Source organism: Eutrigla gurnardus (genome assembly GCF_963514095.1).
Source record: "Eutrigla gurnardus genome assembly, chromosome: 1".
In the NCBI taxonomy this organism is placed as follows: domain Eukaryota; kingdom Metazoa; phylum Chordata; class Actinopteri; order Perciformes; family Triglidae; genus Eutrigla; species Eutrigla gurnardus.
The window spans coordinates 9,123,822-9,144,128 of record NC_139915.1 but is presented as its reverse complement, the minus strand read 5'-3'; the positions used below and the strand labels follow the sequence as shown (position 1 = coordinate 9,144,128).

General features: G+C 41.7%; 1 protein-coding gene across 1 annotated transcript in view; it reads left to right on the top strand.

Moving 5' to 3' along the window:
• Positions 1-20,307, top strand: part of igdcc3 (immunoglobulin superfamily, DCC subclass, member 3) — a 49,224-nt gene that overhangs the window by 15,511 nt on the left and 13,406 nt on the right. The window contains exons 3-6 of the mRNA XM_084009108.1: positions 14,564-14,708; positions 14,830-14,960; positions 15,180-15,317; positions 17,581-17,739. Coding sequence (XP_083865234.1) covers positions 14,564-14,708; positions 14,830-14,960; positions 15,180-15,317; positions 17,581-17,739 — 573 coding nt within the window. The remainder of the gene's footprint in view (positions 1-14,563; positions 14,709-14,829; positions 14,961-15,179; positions 15,318-17,580; positions 17,740-20,307) is intronic.

The window sequence follows — 20,307 nt, the reverse complement described above, 5'->3', positions numbered from 1 at the left end:
GCATAAAAAAGACACATAGTAAAATATTAAGAGAGCAACCACAGATAATGAAAGAACACCTGCAGTGACAATCAGTTATTTTGATAATCGATCTGGGCAACACATCTAAACAATTCCTTCCTTTCTCAACTTGTTTTGTGTCAAAGAAAACGGATTATCTGTACGTTTTGTACTGTTGATTGGACAAAAAAACGAGACATTTGAAGACGCATTTTATGGAGCAAAAAGGTTATTGTATAATCAAGAAAATAACCGCCAGATTCATCGATAATAATTAACGAATCAGTTGCTGCGTGACATACTGTGCGCATCGATTTGAAAGTAACGTGCGACACAACATGATACACATATAACTATACCGCAAATGAGTTAATCTGATTTTTCTTTAATGGTGGAGTAAATGAAACCATGATGCAGGAGTTCAGGTGTCTTCGCAGCATTAGCAGGCCACGGCAATAAATAAGCATCCATCAGTAAACCATGCAGGGGTAGATGAAAGTGGAGAGAGGTGGGGAGTAAAATAGATGGAGCATGTGTCAGTGGTCTCAAATGATCTCTGGGCCCCTCTGGCTCTGGAGGCTGGACCTTGAACCAGGAAGGAACATTCCATTCTGATGCTGTGCTGTGACCTCCTGAACCCGGCAGCTTTGTTTCAAGGGCAGCTTTCGACAGGCAGCAAGATGCAAAGCAACAGCGGCAGGCTCGCTTAGCTTGAAGAAGCACGCCTCTGCTGTTAGAACATGCCGGAAAACTGCTCCCCTGACCCCACACTTGTAATGCCCCACTGTAACATTCACATTACCCACGCTTTTGGATCAAATAAACCCGCTGACGTGGTACTCTTGCATGGACTTATGTCCAGTAACTGTACCTACAGTAATTAATGCAGTGTGTTCCCTCAACACATGGTTACATTTGTTACTTTGTCCCTGAAAGTACCATTGAAACATTTAATTGTAGTAGCAATGTTATGATCCATCGTAACAGTTTCAGCTCTTTCAGTAGCTGCTCAGGGGATGAGACACGTTTATTCTATAATCGCATACAGAATTTGTGTCATCTGTCCAGCTGCAGTCTTTAATCATATTTATGAATGTTTCCTTCACAGAAGTGGTTTCATGTCGTGTGTTAGTAAGTCATAAGGCGGACCATTTCATTGCCTCAGCGTGAAAAGATGAAACACGATGCTAGTAGTGTAATAGCCCTCTCCATTTGCCAGCCCAGGCATTATTTGTGAGTGGGAAGACAGTTTTAGAGGGTTAGCTGGCTGATGGCAGGTTGGAAGAGCCCACTGATATGTGACAGCTTATGCTAGTGCTCCTCCCATCCACTGCAGGGAATAGACAAGATGAGAGCATGACAGTCAGACAGCCACTGCCACAAACGAGCTGCTTGTGAGTTATTTGTCAACCTCGGTGTTTTCAGGACATTATTTTACACCATATCTAATAGCAGATTACAGAAACGCTGATATGTGAGCGAGAGACTGCTGAGAAATATTGTTGATTTTCAGTTAGGGCTCATCGTTAAAATGATAATTTAGTGTCATGGGGGAAAAACATGAATTAATGTATTTTCTGATGAACTGGAAAAAAAATATGCTATTTGAATATGTCACGTTCTGACATTTATTAACAACAACAACAATTCAACAAGAAAATAATTGGCAATGAGAATAATTGTTGTTGATCTATGCAAACGATCACACTAATGATATAAATATATAATTTGTGCATGTATGTATACCAGTATGTATGTATGTGTTTATATATATTTATATATTTGATCTGCTTGGAACCAGAATAAGTCAGTTTCTAGTTTACAGGAACTTTATTTACAGTAATCATACAAATACTGGAAAAGACAAAGCCTGTATTTTATTCTATTGTCCAGGCCTAGCCTTGGGATTTATTTTTCTGTAGAAAAAATGTTTCTCTCAATTTATGTAAATCTATAACAGCTCTTTGTTTACTCAAGTCCTGAAAATGATATTGCTGCTGTAACATATACAGTATCTGCACGGTCTTTGTTTGCACACACACAGTAGGTAGAGGCAGAGACAAAGGGCTTTCATTTCTCACCCACTGTCTTGTAACACTAAGTGCTTATGACAGGGCCTGCACTTGCCTTTTACTCTTTGTACTCGTGTGCTTCTCATTGGTGGTTGTTTTCCTGCTGAATTGATGTGAACTCGGTTCCATGCGGTGGGCGTGGCGGCGGACTCGTGTACAAACTAGGGGTTACTGACTGCATATTAGGATGAATTCATCAGGATTAGACATTTTTTTAGTGGGGGGGCTGGGCTCCTCGGATCACCGGGGGGCAATAATGTCCCTCAGCTGTCAGCCTGAATGCATGGAAAGAGGGACGGAAAAGATAGTGAAAAGAAAATAATAGGAGGCCGATTTTGAGCTTCCAGCTGTCTCAACAAGAGGATGTAGTGGTGACAATATTTTGACGTCACAAAGCGAGGCGATGGCAACTCTGCAACGGCTGCTGCACTTTTGCTCTTTCCCTTAAATGATCCATGTTCTTGAAGGGCTGGAGCTGCCCTAGAATTATTTAGTTTTTATCCCACTGCCTCTCCCTTTGCTCTATGTGATGCATTTAAGTTTGAGATTAAGCACACACAACATGTCTTACGTATAATGTGTGTCTGTGTTGCTATTAGTTCCTAAAGGCATGCGTGGTTGGCAGAAGGATGTCCCACCTATCTTGTTGATCGTGATTGATGTCACAGCATCTCTCCTCCCAACAATTAAGCTCATATTTACAGAACAGAGCATCTGGGTTGATTATGCTTCACGTTTTTATCCTCCATTTATCCCAGTATGAGCTGAGACCTGCTCTCAACAAGAGCAAGATGATTAACCAAACCAGACGTTTTGTTGATGAAGCACTCGTGCTTCTTTACCGTCGTTTTCTCATTCCTTCGTCATCAGCCCCCTCCCTCTTTGTCTTTGTCACAATCACAAGCTCCTCCTTTGGCCCCGTTGCCCCCCCCAACGAACGCATCTCTGTTTGCCACACACGTGATGGCACTGTGTTGCCCGGGATTGTGATTAATGGCCACAATTCAGCCTGAAAAATTCCCTTGAGTGGGTGCCAGTTGGCTTACGCAGAGAAGAAACTCATTACTGCTGTCAGTTGAGCTGACGGAGCAGGGAGGGGTCTGAGTGATTGTACGTGTGTCTCTGTGCTTTTTATACATGCGAGAGAGGGAAACTCATTTTTGTGCATGTCACTAAGCGCATGCATGTCTGTCCACCTTTGCCATGTATAAGCCATCATGCGTGAATAAGTGGGTTCACGTGTTTGAAGCAGAGTGTAAAAGTGACAGTGTGTCCCAGGGCTGGTATCCAAGTAACAAGGGATCATTTCTCAGAAATCACTGAATCTGATATCGTCAGCACACGCACACACACACTCCAACGTAAGGTTTTTAATGGATAACCTGTCCGCACCGTGCTGCTTTATGGGTGCAGTCATTCTCCTTACGTTACAAATCATTGGAAAAATTTAATTCTGGTCTATTTTTACACATTCCCATCCTCCATTCACAAAGTCTTTTATCCGCGGTGAAGTATGACAGATGTCTTTATATTACTCCTACTTGTTATCCTATGTTAAAGGTTATCCTTATTAAATTAATGCAATAGTTTTAATTTTAAACACCACAATTGCTTGTCCACTCTTATCAACGATTCGATGGCAGTGAGAAAGTGAAGCAAGAAGTTGAAACAAAGAAAGACAAAAGGCAGAACAAGAAGCAGTCTACATAGACGGCATGCCAGCACAATATGGATGAGTGTGCAGCTCACAAGGAGACTAGAGACATCAAATACAGCAGACTCCATTGACAAAAAATTAAATAAAACTGTCTTGGTTAGCCTTTAATTAACCCTGCGTTAGATTTGAAAATGTTCTTGCTCTACAGCATTTTCCTCTGCTGCTTCTCTGATGTCTGAACTCCCACCAAACACTGTGAATGTAGGCTTTATTTTGACCAAACCAGAGTTGGTGATTGTTGAAATCACCAAAGCTGTGGAAAGTGGAAAGCTTATATGATATAGCTGCTGTTTCTGGTTACAACTCTTGACAACAACACTTCTTCTCTCAAGCCGGGTTGGTTTTTTCTTTACTAATGCAATCATTCAATTCAATCAATGAAAAGCAGCTGTTACTCTGGAAATGTTAGCTCCATAGGTGTTTAGGTAGAAACCAGCCTGAAAAATGAAGAACATCTGAAACAATTGGCCTACAGTCTATGGAACACAGCCAGATAGTTGTTGGACCCTGTGACTGACGGAAGATTTCGATTGAATGGACAACTGGAGATTTGGGACATGCAGTTGTCACTCTGTTGATGGATTTATTTGTGCGTTGTTCTGACAAGATTGCATCATTGGAAAACTGTCAATCCTCAAATCAGTTTCAAACTGACACCGAGATAAATGTCCAATGGGAACCACACAGCTGAGGCACACTGGATCTCCCTCTTACATCTGCCAGAGGCTTCTCATTTGTGTGTGTGTGTGTGTGTCTGTGTGTGTGTGTGTGTGTGTGTGTGTGTGTGTGTGTGTGTGTGTGTGTGTGCTGTGGATGGGATGAAGAAGGGCTGAGATTTACAAAGCTGTTTTCAGCCATTTAGGGAGCCCAGTTTTCAGGGTGCTATGAGATGCAGTGGAGCGCATGGGCCGGTCCCGCCCTGCGTCTTTCAGATGTCCCGTGGGAGTGCCAGATGTGGGGTCATCCATCTACTCTTGGTTCAGCCCAACCCCCCTAAAAAAAATCTCTGTCAGATGCATAGTTAACACGGCGCGCTGCTCTCGGACAGCAACACACTCACACATCAAGGTATATTCATCTTAGAAACGTCTCTAGACTTATGTTCTTTCCACCAGCGATAAATGATCGGTGCAGCAGTGCGGTGGAAAGGCTTTGCAGGAAAGATTCATCTTGGCCTCCTCCGACTGGCCTCACTACCCAACAGTTGTCCTCTAATGAGGGGGAAGTAATGGGTGTTGGACTGAGGAGAATTGTGATGCCAAATGTCCGTCCAGGTTGTTATTCAGTGCCACTGTTGTCTGCGGGCCTCGCTTATTTCTGGCTTCACAAAACAAGAGGCGGAGACGAGCCAAAGAATGATTTAATGGCATTTCCATTTGAATATAAACGTTACCTTGCCACAGATGTCTCTAAAACGTCTTCAAATATTTGAAACTCTCCATCGCCGAGGAGCAACAAGACAGGGATAAAGCAGTTGCTTTTGTGCAGAGGGCATACAGTGAATGAGCTGAAAGAAAGGCAGCATGTAATTCACGTGGATATGAGCTGATATATACTAGTTGGATGATGGGAGAGGCATCTCATTTGAATTCTAAAGCAGGCAGTGGCATGCTGAGGTAGTGGCGACATTAATTAGATATGTGGCCTCTGGGCATGTAGGGAATTGCACTGTGAAGGCATAGCCTCCTTCCTGCAACAATCAGGTGTGAGAAAGAGGAGTGACAGAATATTTGTTTTAAGATGTGTTACACTCCAATAAACGCTTGGTTAATAATGCTTTTTATAAAAGCTTTTAAAAATGGATGAAAAATATGAGAGATGTATAACGGTTGTCTGTTTTCCTGCCTTGTCTTGTTGTCTTGGGGTTGTTGTTCTAAGAATTGTGTGTGTGTGTGTGTGTGTGTGTGTGTGTGTGTGTGTGTGTGTGTGTGTGTGTGTGTGTGTGTGTGTGTGTCTGAGTGTGTGTGTGTGTGTGTGTGTGTGTGTGTGTGTGTGTGTGTGTGTGTGTGTGTGTGTGTGTGTGTCTGTGTCTGAGTGTGTGTGTGTGTGTGTGTGTCTGAGTGTGTGTGTGTGTGTGTGTGTGTGTGTGTGTGTGTGTGTGTGTGTGTGTGTGTGTGTGTGTGTGTGTGTGTGTGTGTGTGTGTGTCTGAGTGTGTGTGTGTGTGTGTGTGTGTGTGTGTGTGTGTGTGTGTGTGTGTGTGTGTGTGTGTGTGTGTGTGTGTGTCTGAGTGTGTCTGAGTGTGTGTGTATGAGTGAGAGTATGTATGTGTGAGTCAAGTAGGTGAATTTCTTACCAATTGATTTTGAGCACAGACCCTCAGGTAAAGTTTAATGCTCCCCAAAACGCTCAAGAGAAAAGAATTTCATTAACTTAAAAGATTTACTCTGCGCTACCCAGCAGGTTCAAGAGTAGAGGAAAGGTAGGAAATCAGAGAGTCTATAGAGAGCCCCGAATCCCGACCCACTTATAGATTAGCTTCGGGAATGCTGTTCTTGTTGGATTTTCCAATAAAAGGTTTTCTTTTAGTACTTTTTCTGAGAGAAAGATTCATTCTGAATTAAATATCTTCCACTATACTGGGCAGTAAAATGTGTTTTACTCCTATCGCAGGGAGAGCATCTTGCTATGTTAACCAATATATAAGAATGATCATTTTGTTTGCATTCAGCATGAGTTCATGAGCTGCATATGAGTAAAACTCATTAGAAGTCAGACGGAGTGCTCACATCTTACAGGCCAGAACAGAACTCCAGTATCACTACAGTTTATTTATATGTTTAATAAGACAAAAACATTATTCTGACTAATGGCACTTCAGCTCTCTGGCACTGTCGCACAAGAAGTGTCCTCAATAAGGTGGTCATTTGGCAGAGGGAAAACTAAGGAATGGGCAAGTTAAGAGAGTGAACTATTTTGAATAGAGGACTGTCTGTTCACAGACCCCCTTTATCTCCCAGCTCTACCAGAGCAGAAGCAGTAGTGTCCCCACTGTACAACCAGGAAATAGAAATGGAAAACTATTAGGCTAAATGTTGATTTAAGAGAGGTATTTCTTTAACCCAATAAGTTATATGCAAGTGATATCTAGATAACATATAGGGGTAAAAACACAACTCTTGTACACACTGGATGAATCGCAATGTGATGCTAGATGCTGCTGAGACTGGGTGTCCGTCTGTCTAATCTGTAGTAAATAATGTGATAGACAGTGTGGAAAATGCATATGTGTGGTTATGGAGTTCTTTGGAAAGCAGAAAATATGCCCTCTTCTGTCTCTGATTACCATGAAGTAATGTTTGAAGTTGTTTAATGAGGACACCGTTTTATGGCCAGTCCTTAAATGTTACAAAAGTTCTGCTCTTTTTGTTCTCAAACGTGTTACTTGTGAGTCTCTGCATGCACAAACACATATCAGGCACTTTATTAAAATGAAAAAGTTGACAGAAATGCTGGCAGTTTTTAAAATGTTATCATAAATCAAATTGGTCAACCAACTGGTTTGCCTGTTATTTTAAGCGTCTTTTCTCTCTTGTCCTCCCCCAGCTCTCCCACTCACTCACTGGTCTCTAATCGTACCCAAACCACGGCCGGAGAATCATTTAAATAATCCCTTAATTTTCAGCATCTGTTATGCTTTAATGGGTCTCTCTTTAATTAGGGCCTGCATGCTGAAGTGAATGTAGGAGGCTTAGTGCGGAGTCTTGGGGCAACTGAGGCAGAGGAGGAGGGTGAAGGGGCTGGGGGTGGCGGATTTGGAGGAACAGAAGCCGGAGGGACGATGGGGTGTGGTGTAGGGGAGTGGGGGCTCGAGGTGGCGCAGGAGTAAGGGGTGTGACAGAGGCACATGCACAGAGCAGGGCACCAGGGGAGGCCCAGGCTTTGTCCCTGGAGTGGAGAGGTTAGGAGGGACCGGGGGCACAACTAGACAGTGAGCAATGTGCCTTCCCATCATACTCTCTTTGGGTGACAAAAGAGCTTTTATCTTCTTACCTTAATCACTTTGCTGCTGAAAGCTGATGCAGAGCAAGTGAAAGCTAACTTTGTATTAAAACTGAGAACACATGGTCTAATTATGCTGTTTCAGTGTTTGTTCAGAATTGCAGTAAAATAATATTGACTATTACTCTGAATATATACAAATATATTATGTTATTAATCCATCAAGCGGTTTGAAGTAGCGATATTATACAGTAATGCTATATTTTATTCATGCTGACCAGATGAAACAAAATTGCTTTACTACATGGAGGAGCTAAATATGTGAAAACCCTCTTAATGTTGTACAATCCAGAATAGGGCTGCACTTTGTGACTACGCACATTATCATATCATCACATTATTTATTGTTCCTTTCTTCCACAGAATACTAAAAAAAAACCATCGCAATTTCTTAACAGTTCAATTTGACATAATCAGAACGCTTTTTTGTCCAAACAACAGTTCAAAACTTAGCATTGATGAGCTGCAGCAAGTGACATTAGTGTTAAAAAAAATAATAATAATCAGGCGATTGACTCATAATCAAGATAGTGGCTGAATAGTCAATGATTCATTGTCTAAATAATGTAGATCTAATTAAGTGCAACATACTGGTAAACGATATCCCCCAAATATTAGCATAAAATTTAAATTTTACAAATGTAGTTAACAGTTTCAAAATACTCTAACTGTTCAAACTGATTTTGAGCACCTTCATCTTGACATCGGTAGTATTAATTACAGATACCTTTAAAATGCATCAGAGTTTCTATTTTTGTGGTCGCATGTTGTGCCTCTCATTGGTTAAACAGAGAAGAAATGTTCAGCATTATTGTGAGTGCTTACTGTTGTAGCATTGCTGCTCCCTCAGCCTTCTACAGGGACCCTTAATAGCAACCATCAATCTTACTATATTTAACTTATTGTGCACAAGCTCCACGGTATTGATCAACAGACTAAGGGCAATCACACCACAGGAAAGCCTCACGCAAACAAGCTTGCAACACGAGCAAAAAAAAAGCCAATTCAATTCCAGTCCAAACTATTTTGTAATGTGAGAGGAGGAAATAAGAACATCTGTCATGTCCACTGTGAGTTCAGGAAATGAAGGAAGAGGAAATCACCAGAGACAAGTCAAGGAAGGCAGCGGAAAAGAAAAACTAGGTTGGCATTTGATGTGGACAGAATGCGTTATATGTGTATGTTTAGCTGATCTGTGTCCTGATTCTCACAAAAAGCTCTGTTGGCATTGAGCTCAGATTCTTCTTCTCTCATTTGGAACAAGGGGGCACCATGCAACACTTTTGTCTTTTAAACCATATGGGCGATCATGCATGTAGCTTTTAATCACACTAGCGGTGTGACTCTGGGGATGGTCGGTCACTTGTCATCTGGTCCACAATTCTGGTCCAGAATGAGAACACTTCTACTGAATGGATTAAAATGAAATTCTGTACATAAATTCATGTATAAAGGATGTGTCCTGATGACTTTCTCTCTGGTGGAGATATCTATTTTTAGTGAAGTATCTCAACAGCTATTGGATAGTTTGCCATACATTTAGGTAAACAGATTCATGGCCCCATCAGGATGTCAGATACAATAGAGATACACTAGGACGGTTTGACAGCTGAACTGCCAGTAAAAATAACAACAAAGCTTTCTTATAAGCTCCTTCTGTATACAGCATATTACAGTTATGTTGACTCCCGGGCTTTTAATATCAATGATCAATAGGTCTGGTTCCGAGTCACTGTCCTCGTGGACATCCTTATATCTGCCAGCTGAACACCTTTGGCAGATATGCAGCTCAACTGATGCCTTGGATCATGCAGGTACTGACACAGGAAGGTGTTGACGCTGAAAAACATTAAAAGGGGGGGAATTAATGTGTGTCAGGGGAAGACAGAGTACAGCCCATGCACATGCAGCCGTTCCTATCGTAGGTGATAAGCATCATGCACCACCAACCAGCAGATTGATCACACGAGTGCCCAGGCTCGGGTGCAGGGTGGGGGTGAAGGGGGGTCTAGTGGGGCAGGGAGCCAATAAAATATCACATCTGCATTAAAATGCCATCTTTAGGGTCCCAGCACAGGGACCTGCTATTTCTGGGATGCCTATTTAAAGGCTGTTGAAGTGTGGGCTCTCCACGCTGGAATAGCACTGTACACCATCTCCATTATTTATGGGCCTCATCTCTATTTTACTGGTTTATCGAGGTGGGGGTGGGGTGGGTACGGCAGTCATCACCGCTGCTTGAACAACATGTGCTTAATGATGTCACAGGCCTAAAAAGGCTCCTGGGGGTGGGGCGAGGGGTGCAGGGAAGAGCCGAGCAAACGGTGGAAATGTACGGTAGAGTGGGGGCGGCCTGGAGGCAAGGGAAGATGGGAGGGAGGGAGATGACATTATAACATCGCTGAAGCTTTATGCAATAGCTGCAGGTTTGAATGGTGCTGTATGCATGTTCCTAGCATCATTACCTCTGTCATATCAATGAATCATCCCCAGCATATAGGAAAATAAACTCCCACGTGTGACCACAGGTCTGTTAAAAGGCATGGAAATGTATCATCAGATCTGGTCACTGCAGCAGGAGTCGTCACAGGAAACGGCACAGTTTGAGCTTTTAATCACCTTATTAATTATTCTCTGTTGACTATTTGTGCATGTGTGTGTGTGTGTGTGTGTGTGTGTGTGTTTAACTGAGCAGTAAAGAAATGGATCATTACTTTGGGGCCATTAGGCAAAAAAATACAGCGAGGGCTCATTCTTGTAATCATCATTTAATCTACATTTCTTCATTAAATGGATCTGAGTTGCTTTTATGGAAAATGGTAAAAATCCATGAATTTAAATATCTGTTGTATAGGTTGAGTTTATTTTGGTTGTATTCAATTTATACAGCTTATATACACAACAACAAATAATAATAAAAAACAATGATATGTCATTACTTTTGAAATAGTGACCAAAAAAATTAAATTCATACTGACTGAAAAAGTGTAGCCTGAAGCCTTAGCTTACTATGTTTACATTCTAACTATTATATAAAATTGTCATTAAATGCGTACACTGAAAAAAATAATAACAGGTATATTATATATACTCCATAAGTTCCAAACAAAATCATATACACACTAGTGTTCAGAGCTCAGTTGCACTTTTTATTTTCCTTTTCAAAACTATTCCCTAAATTAACTCCTTTCACTTTTAGACATCTCTGTTTTGCATTTGTACTCTTTCATGCAAAAAATATTTTAATTAATACTGACTCATTCTAATTTGGAACAACTATACAGTCTGGAAGCAAATCCTTTTCTTTTACTTCATACATTAATTGTCGGTCTGCATGGCCAGTAGTGTGGAATTGAAGGATGGGGAAATTCATAAATATCGACTGCCCCTTTAGCTCGTCATTGGCCCTTGAACCCAGTAATCAGTACTAGTACATCAGCACATGGGGTCATGTGACATTTTGACTTTTCAAACACGTTATTTTCTGCCTGTTTATGACTCCCTCTGGAAGCATTGTAAAACAAACATTCAGGCACTTGTTGGCTATTATTAGTTGACCAGAGTTTTGACCAGACCTGATTTACAAGACAGGTCTAAATCACCAGGCTTCACATTTCCTGTCTGTGACCTTCCCTCATAGTACTCACTCATTTGTCTTTTGTGGTTGTCACAGAGGAACCATCAGATATATATGCTGAAGGAGCAATGTCCTCCCTGTGCACTTGTATATGGATTTCTTTTTAGTGTGCACCCCGACCATTTTCTCCCTTATTGCAGTAATTAGACCTGCTCCATTTAAGCCAACAGCGTCCTGCTGGTCATGGACAATCTTTAATCATGTGTGAGTGTCTGTCAACACTTAGTAAAGGTAGAGTGAAAAACAATCAAGGAACATGTCTGTTAAGGCTGGGCATTGGGATAAGAGTTGCCTCATGTCAGCCTCCTCCTATTGCATTGTGGGGGATTGATTTAGGTGTTGTTGAAAAGGCCCTTTGCCTTTGTTTAAATGTATGCGCTGTATCTGAGTTTTATCACTTTAGATCGACTCTGAAACCCCTCACACAATAAAAGGCACATGCACAATGCAGATTACGAATGGCTGTTTGCCTTTACATCCAGCACAGGCGGTTAACAAGTTTCTCTGCCTCTGTATGTGTTAATCTGCGTAGCCGTAGTGCGATTTGTCTGATTGTGTCCGATCCCACGGATGTGTCGATAGTTCCAGGGGTGTGGGCCTCTTAGAGCCATGTTTTATGCATGAGGGCCAAGGGTGGGGCCCGTTATAGGGGGTTGAGGCAGCGGACACAGAGAACAGCCAGATCAGCGGACGCCATGGCTACTTGGCAAAGATGCACAAGAAAGCTCCTATAGGCTCTGGTCCTCCTTTTAAACTCCTTTGTTCCTCAGCATTCAAGTGCAATGTTGTTTCTCTCTCCATGTCCCCTGTGTTCCCAGTAAAAAAAAAAAACTCTGCATGTGTCTATCTTAATTTGAGACTGTATTCAAAGACAGCAAGTGTCTTTGGTCATATCAGCCACTGAGTTGTTATGTGTGTTATGCTGTGAAGGTTTTCTAGCTGTTTCACTCTTCGCCTTCTGCAATGAGAATGCCTTCAAGGCTTTAATTTATTGCTACACTCTGCCAGTCTCTGCTCTGCGCTCTGAATTACAGAAGGCCAAGTCAGAAAGAAATTGCTGGTTGCTTTTGTCAGCGTTCATTCTTGAAAGGAAAATGACAACCGGTGAACATGGGCAAACACTGTCATATGAATCGTGAAATACACATTTATAATAACTAATTTAATAATTTGATACTTCTGACAAGTTAGCAATTTATTTTCTCACTTAAGTACATGGAAGTGAAAGAGAAGAATGTTAGGGCTTTCATTTCACTGTGGGAAAGGGAAATAGTTATCCTCAGCAACACGTAAAGAGCTGTATATGCGCCGGGCTAGTTGTTTGGTGATAAAATATGAATAAATGCCACATTTAAGCCGTCTAGGCTTCACGGTGAGGTTGGCCTTAAATGTTTTTATGGCTTGAAGGTTGTGGGTCCCAGGTGAAAGAAAATGCAGTTTGGCTCCGGAGATAGGTACTAAAGCTGAATTACCTCAGTAGGATATACAGCTGTTTAACTGGGGCCTCATAGCAGAGACCGAAATTTAAAAAAAAATATGAGCTCCAGAAATCCTTCATGCTGAGTAACAGTCAGAATGTCTTAAGACAAAAGAAATGGACATAAAGTGTGATGTGTCTTCTCACATATAACTCATACGATAGGAAGAATGATCTGCCACTACTGGAAGAATACTAAATTAGCATGTTTAATGTTTCATCAGAGCTCCATACATCCAATTCAAAGATCTAAGGTCAAGTCGTGTTGGAGAGCAGCACGCTTCTCATTAAGCTCGGAAATGGAATAATCTAGACCGTAGCCACATTGGTTTAAAGAATTGCCACTGTGATGTTTTCCTCCCTTGGTCTCTTGTCCATTACCAAGCATGTTTGCAGTTTGGTGTCTTAAATTCAAACCCTTTCAACTGCACTATCAACCCTTTGAATGGATGAAAACTAGATAAGCCTGGAAACAGACTGGACTCACCATCTGCACGCAAAATAAAGGGCACACGAATGGGGGGGGAACAAAAGAAATGATTGGAAGGACAAACAGACCACAGCTAAGCATGTCCCTGTCATAAATAAGCCCCCCGAGTCGTACTGCTCACTTCCTGCTCGTAAGTAATGAATGCAGGCTACAGGTTGGGAAGAGCAGGAGGTTATGAAATAATAAGGGGACCGTTCCTCTTGTTATGCTAACAGTGTTCAGATAAGTCTTTTTGTGTCCAAGTTAATTATGGTTGACATTTAAATGAGTACACTCGTGTTGAAGAAGGTGGAAGGACTGGAAGCGGAGGGCCTCTCTCTAATTGAGTTTGTCGCTTGCTCCACCTTCGATGCTGCTTTGTTCTGCCAGCACCGGCAGTAGATATGTGAAGTGCAGCTGGATGAGGCTCTCTGCAGGTACTGGTTTTGCTATGTGGGGATGTTTGTGTGTTGTCTTTGTCTGTGTGAGCATGCATTTTTAAAAACATCCCTGGCCTGCATACTAAATGTCAACATATGGCAGGAAATCCATATTTACGTAGTCCATGCTTTATATACAGTGTGTATGTGATCACCTTCAGCAAAGGATACAGATACAGTTGTGTGTATCTTCTCTTGAGCAGGCATCCCGTACCTTGAACGCGTTTCCTCCTATCATTTGTAGGGAAGGTTTTTCTGAAGGTTTTCTCGGTCAAAACGAAGGGAAGAAATACAATGAATCTCTTCCATTTGCCTTCTGTCATGAAGTAACTTTCTTAAATTAAAACCAACAGGTCTTGCAATGTTAACTCTTTCAAATCTCAGCTACTGCAGTTCCAGGGTCGATCGTGACTCCAGGGACTAGTGAATGAAAATCATTGGTATTTGTGTCTTTTGTTAAGAAATAGAAGGGAGGGGAGGACTTTACAGCGGGCAGTATTGTTCCTTCTCATCTTCACCACCGTGTATACCTCATTTATCCGTTTAATACTGTGACTAGAGCAATGTGCACTTAAGTATGAGTACTGTTATAAGATGATGCTTGTGTCCTAAATACAGCAACTCTGCATTGATTGAAAGAGTGAAGATGTACGGATCTTACAGAAATAGTTCTCTCCTGCAGCCATGTGTGTTGCTTTGTAGCTGTGTTGTGATCGTGTGACCTAATATCCCTCTCTCCCTCCCTCTACAGCTATGGCAGACTTCCACGTCCAGCCAGAGACGGTGCATGCTGAGGAGTCCGGCGTGGCTAGATTCCAGTGCCAGATCCATGGTCTGCCAGAGCCCGTCATCAGCTGGGAAAAAGACAGCCGTCCGGTGGACACCAAGGATGAGAGGTTGGAGCAAACCACATCCCAGCCTGACACCTATTAGAGATGGCAGCCCTTTATCGGTCATTTACCAGGTCTCACTGTATTTGTCTCCTTCTGTCTCGTGCTCTTTGTTTCTCTCTCGCAGGTACACTCTTCTACCCACAGGTGTTCTACAGATTACAGGAGTGAATGAGCAGGACAGCGGAAAGTTCTGCTGCGTGGCCCATAACAGTGCAGGGGTGAAACACAGCACCGAGGCACTCCTCACTGTTTCAGGTTCTTACATTTAATCCTTTTCACATCTGCATGCCATGAGCAGGCTATCTACCCAGCATATTCACAAGATTGTCCAAACCTATTTTTTCTCTCTGCCTGATTCAAGAGATTACAGCATATCGAACTAATGCACTCTAGAGGAATCCAATTATAGGGTGCCGTCCATCATGCTTGGTCCCATCTTATTCTCCCTTTCCTCTGTTTTTTTTTTTCTCCCAGGCTCTCAGTCATCTGTTTACAAAGAGCCTATGATAGTGGTCGGTCCAGAAAACCTCACTCTCACTGTTCACCAAACCGCCATCTTGGAGTGTGTTGCTACCGGATACCCTCGGCCCATCGTGTCTTGGAGCAGACTAGGTGAGAAAAATTCCTGATCATATCAAAGAAAACGCCTCCGAAGGTGCTCAAAGGATGTAGTTAGAATTTTTCATCCTGTGCAAATGTGTTTTTGTTAATTTAATGCCACTGAGCTCAAGTACAATCCCAGTGAAACCATAATATCTGTGCTTGGTATCCTTGTGGGTTTGTATATTCTTTGTAGCATGGCTTGTGTAATGTGTGTGCACAGCATACATTTGATGCAGTGGAGCATCCATTGTGTATACATGAGGCAACATTAGGCCTTGAGGCTTAACATTATGTTCCACTCGGTGTTGATAAATGCATGCTTCATCTCCTCATGAAGTTGAACCTCCATTGAAGCACCGGAGACCCTCTGAGTAATTGCTATGAGGTGCTGAAACAGATACGATTAGTTTCCCCCTCCTGCCATGTGCATTTTTTTCTTGACTATCACTCAAAGTCTGTCGTGACCATTTTCTCAATCCGGTATCTGTTTTCCTTACCTATTATCCAATCTGATGGGCTGTTCCAAATGTAAATTGCCGGCCCTCACAAGCAGCATAATCAGATTGAGGGTATTGCCTTACACAATGTCGCTAGAATGAAATGCTAACACGGTGGGGTTTGTATGTATTAGATTATGGCAGGGTGGCTGGGATAAAAATGCATAATTAATCTGATAGCTTCATCAGTCACTCCTTAATGCCGAAGTTTGTTTACTACTATTCATTCAACAGCACCGCAGCCTGCTAGCTTCTGTGCTCTTTCTTTCCTGACACTAAATGAATTAGTGTCTGACAGAGAGAGACTGATGGGGGGTTCGGGTGGTGAAATATAGTATCAAAGAACAAGACTGCTTTTGTTGAGACAAAAGCTTGCTGGACTGAGAAGTTAGCTAATGATAATGGAAAAATGCAGGAACAGCATTAAGACACACAATGACAGATGCAGAGCAAAATCACTTGGCATTGCAAGTTGGAGTGATTTATTTAATTTCAATAATTTGTCGTGATTAATTACAGATATTGTCCTCTTCATAATCCATCACTACAAGATTGCATCTAACATCTGATTACTTGTAATGGACTCAATGGTTTGTGAATGTTTTACACCCAGAAACCTGTAAAAGTGGTTGGGTTTTCAGACAAAGGCTTTTTTTAATCATCTGGCTAGAAAAATCCAGGAGGGACTGAGTGTTTGCTGTGATGATTGCTTTTTGCAGTGTAGCACCAGTGTAGCACCAGTGTAGCACATGCGGTATCTTGAATAAAGGGCTCCTATTTTCAGCTTTACACTGCTTTATTGCATGATTATATTCCCTTTGTTGTTCATTTGTCAGATTCAATTATATGTTTCATTGTTGAGCCCTTCATTTCTATGTTCTTAAATTGCTATGTTTGTGTAATATGGACATATGCGCGAGGTCAAGAAATATTAAATCACAGAATTCATTTAAACTTGCCATGCCTTTATTATTTGCATTGTAGATGTAAAAGTATACTTAAAAATAGTACTGACTAGTGACCATATGGTTTGTATCTCTGGCTGAAGCTTGCGCCTCTGCATGTGTCCACCATGGTGCCCATCTCCCTCAACTAGCTTTTCAGTTTTAATACATCAAATCTGCACCATACAGGCTTACAGGCTGCAGATTGAAGTCATAGATGGGATTAAAATGCCCCCTTGGCCCCATAGCTAATATCAGAGGCAGACTGGAGTCATTGTTGGGGTAGAGACTACAGATAGGGTGCACAGGAAAGAGTAAGCTTATCATGTAAGTACAGCGAGAGCAGAGAGGAGGCAGCTATGGATTGTGTGAGGAGATAGGAGATTAGAAGTTGCATTTAGAGTTTCTGGTCCCCCAGTGGCAGCAGGAACATCTCCTGTGTAACTGTGTAAAAGCAAATGTACTCTTGAGGCTTTGTCAGACAAAAACATGAAGAAAAGTGATTAACTGATTTTTATGAATTAAAACCCTTGTGTCTGTAATGGCAGCTACGTCGTTAGACATCACATACTTCAGTGTGAAAGCTGCATCCTTGACCTCTGACAGGGCCAGAAATAGCACCAGTGGTTGTAAACGTGCAATACATGTAATTAGTGTTTTCTTGCTGGCAATTTAAGCCCACTCTGACCTTTACTGTACAAACACCCCGTTCACCCCCACCTACCATGAACACATACTGTACATGTGCACACCTGGTCCTTCTTTTTGCTGCCCTACATGAATCCGTTCTCATCCTTTTTAACTGCTCTTTTCTCTCTTCTCGTCGAGTAGACGGCCGCCCCATTGGCGTGGAGGGCATCCAGGTACTCGGCACAGGGAACCTGATGATCACAGATGTGGGTGTGCAGCACTCAGGGGTCTACGTGTGTGCTGCCAACAAACCGGGGACCCGTGTTCGTAGGACTGCTCAGGGACGTTTAGTGGTCCAAGGTGAGTTCTGAGATGCACTATTTTCAAAAGTTAGGAGACAAATACAGCTGTGGTCACGTGATGAGCTAAAGCTTGTGAAGTCCGTGGGTGGCACCCTGACTATCATATGATAACTTCACCACCTTCCCACCAAGCATTACACATATTAATAGCACAGAATCAAGACTCTAGTTCTCATTACTCAAATTCTAAGCAGTTGCAGCCGGGTGGAGATGAAAATATAAATGGTCAAATGTCATTTTTAACATAATCAGAATCAGAATCAGAATCAGGTTTATTGCCAAAGTAAGTTTTCACTTGCAAGGAATTTGTCTTGGTTGTGTATGGTGCATACAATAAACACGTAATAAAAAAGAGAAAACCTACTGGAATAGAAATTTACACTAAAAAATATATAAGAGACACTATAACATATAACATAAATCATAATCCCGTGTGACATTGATGTTGGTTAAGAATAGCATAGAAAAACGGGGGGAATAATGCGTGCACACGCCACAATCTATTCAAGGACGACGTTTCGATCCCTCTTTCATCAGGTTGGAATATTTTAACAGAAGGAAAACAAGGCCATATTATACATAATGCACACCAATCAGGAAGCCAGCTCAACAGTCATCACTCAAAACAAAATGTACATCAAATATCACATATTACAACAGCTATGATCAAGAAGTATATATACTGTTTTATTCTATTCAACAAAATATAGTAAAAGGGTATCTAAATCACCTCCTTTACTTTGGGACAACTCTAACAATAGCATAGAACAAATAAACAAATCTACAACATCACATTAACAAATTAAATGAGAGTTTTTACCAATATTCGCCCTTCCAAACAGACAAGAAATCATGTACTGTGTAGCGCACATGATTACATTTTTCAGGGCAAATAGCTTGTTCTAGATAGGATGAAAAAGAATGTGTTTAGTTTTGAAGCACTGAGCACAGCGTCCACAGGGACATATATGATCAGAAATGGGGCTCAGTTGAGACCAAGTCGGCAATTCCTGCATGTTTGAAACAAAAATCTATTCTATTAATGTTTCATTCAAAGATAAACCAGAGGATAAGATATGTCAAATGCTTTGCAGAAGTTAGAAGATATTCAAGTGAGAGGCCATGATTTGCTATTGTGTGGGATATCCTTCCCTCAAAATAAATTGTCTTTTTATCTGCTTTTTTAGTGGTAGTTATGAGTCTTTTTCCATGTCTATGGAAATACACATCCAAATAAATATACTTACTCACTGTCCAAACAATATCACTAATAAAATGTAACAAGCCCATTAGGTCGAATACATTTGCACCAATACACTGCAACAAGGCCACATTCGTGAGGTATGATTTCATAGAAACTCTCACAACAAGGCAAAGCTGCATGAGTGAATGCAGGAATATTAAGTCATTTACATGAATAACTATATAATTATAGTTAATGGACTCTAATACCAAATTGGCGTCTTTTAAAGACCTCGGAACTTGCTGACCTTTCATCAGTTATTAGTGTTTTGTTCTGTTATATTATTCTCTTTGTCCATTCTTCATCACACGTGTGCAGCACCATGAGAGCGTTTGATGGCAGGTTAGGGAGATGCATGGTTTCCACCAATGGGATGAGGCCAGGTGTGGGTGGCCTCGGGGTGCATGAATTGTCGCATCCAGCATCTGCCTCACTCACATATTGATCAGATAGACCACACTTTGCTTCAGCCCCGAAGCAGTATTGATCCTGATCAATATTTCATTTGATCTGCCTGTCAAGTCTGAGACAAGCCCCTACACGAGCAGGAACAAAGAGGAAAAGCCATGGATGTTAATTCTGTGTCAGTGTCTTTGGGTTTTGTTATTGATTTGTGCAAACAACAGTGTACTGGTAGCACCAAATAAATATAATTTGGGCCGATTTCCCAACAAGAAAATAATACTGTATGTTCTTGAAGGATTATCAGTAGTAGAATTAGTCTCCTATAAACAAGCCACTTGACACTTTGAGAATTAATTGAGAAAAGGAGCGCGGCTGTCACGAGCTCCAGCTCCAAATGGATGAAGACTAGAGAACCTATGAAACCATCACACATGAAACAAATGTACTGTTACAGCAAATCAATTGGGTTCACTTTGGATCCTTTGGGGTACAAAAAGACAGACAAGAGAAACAAAGACCGGAGGAGGAGTCAAAGTGTGACAGCCCAAAGGGGAAAACGAGAGCAAGATGGATGGATGGTGCTGATGATCTAACCCACACCCTTAAAGGTGCAAATCAATACCTTCCTGAGCTCCCTCTGACCTTCACCTTTAAGAAAACCCTCAAAGAACACATGGGGAGCGAAAGAGAGAATGAAGCCCGACAAAGAGGGAGAGATAAATGAAAGGACCATCACATGACACTGTCAGCATGCTCCATTCATGTGCCTGTTGGTCCCTTACCTTTCCCAATGGGAGAATAGAAATGCTTATATTGAAAAAAGTGTCGGTCAACATTTTATCTGTTAGGCTGGGAACAAGAGGAAGGGCAGAACATTGAAAAAAGACAACAATAAATACAAATACAAAGTAACAACTG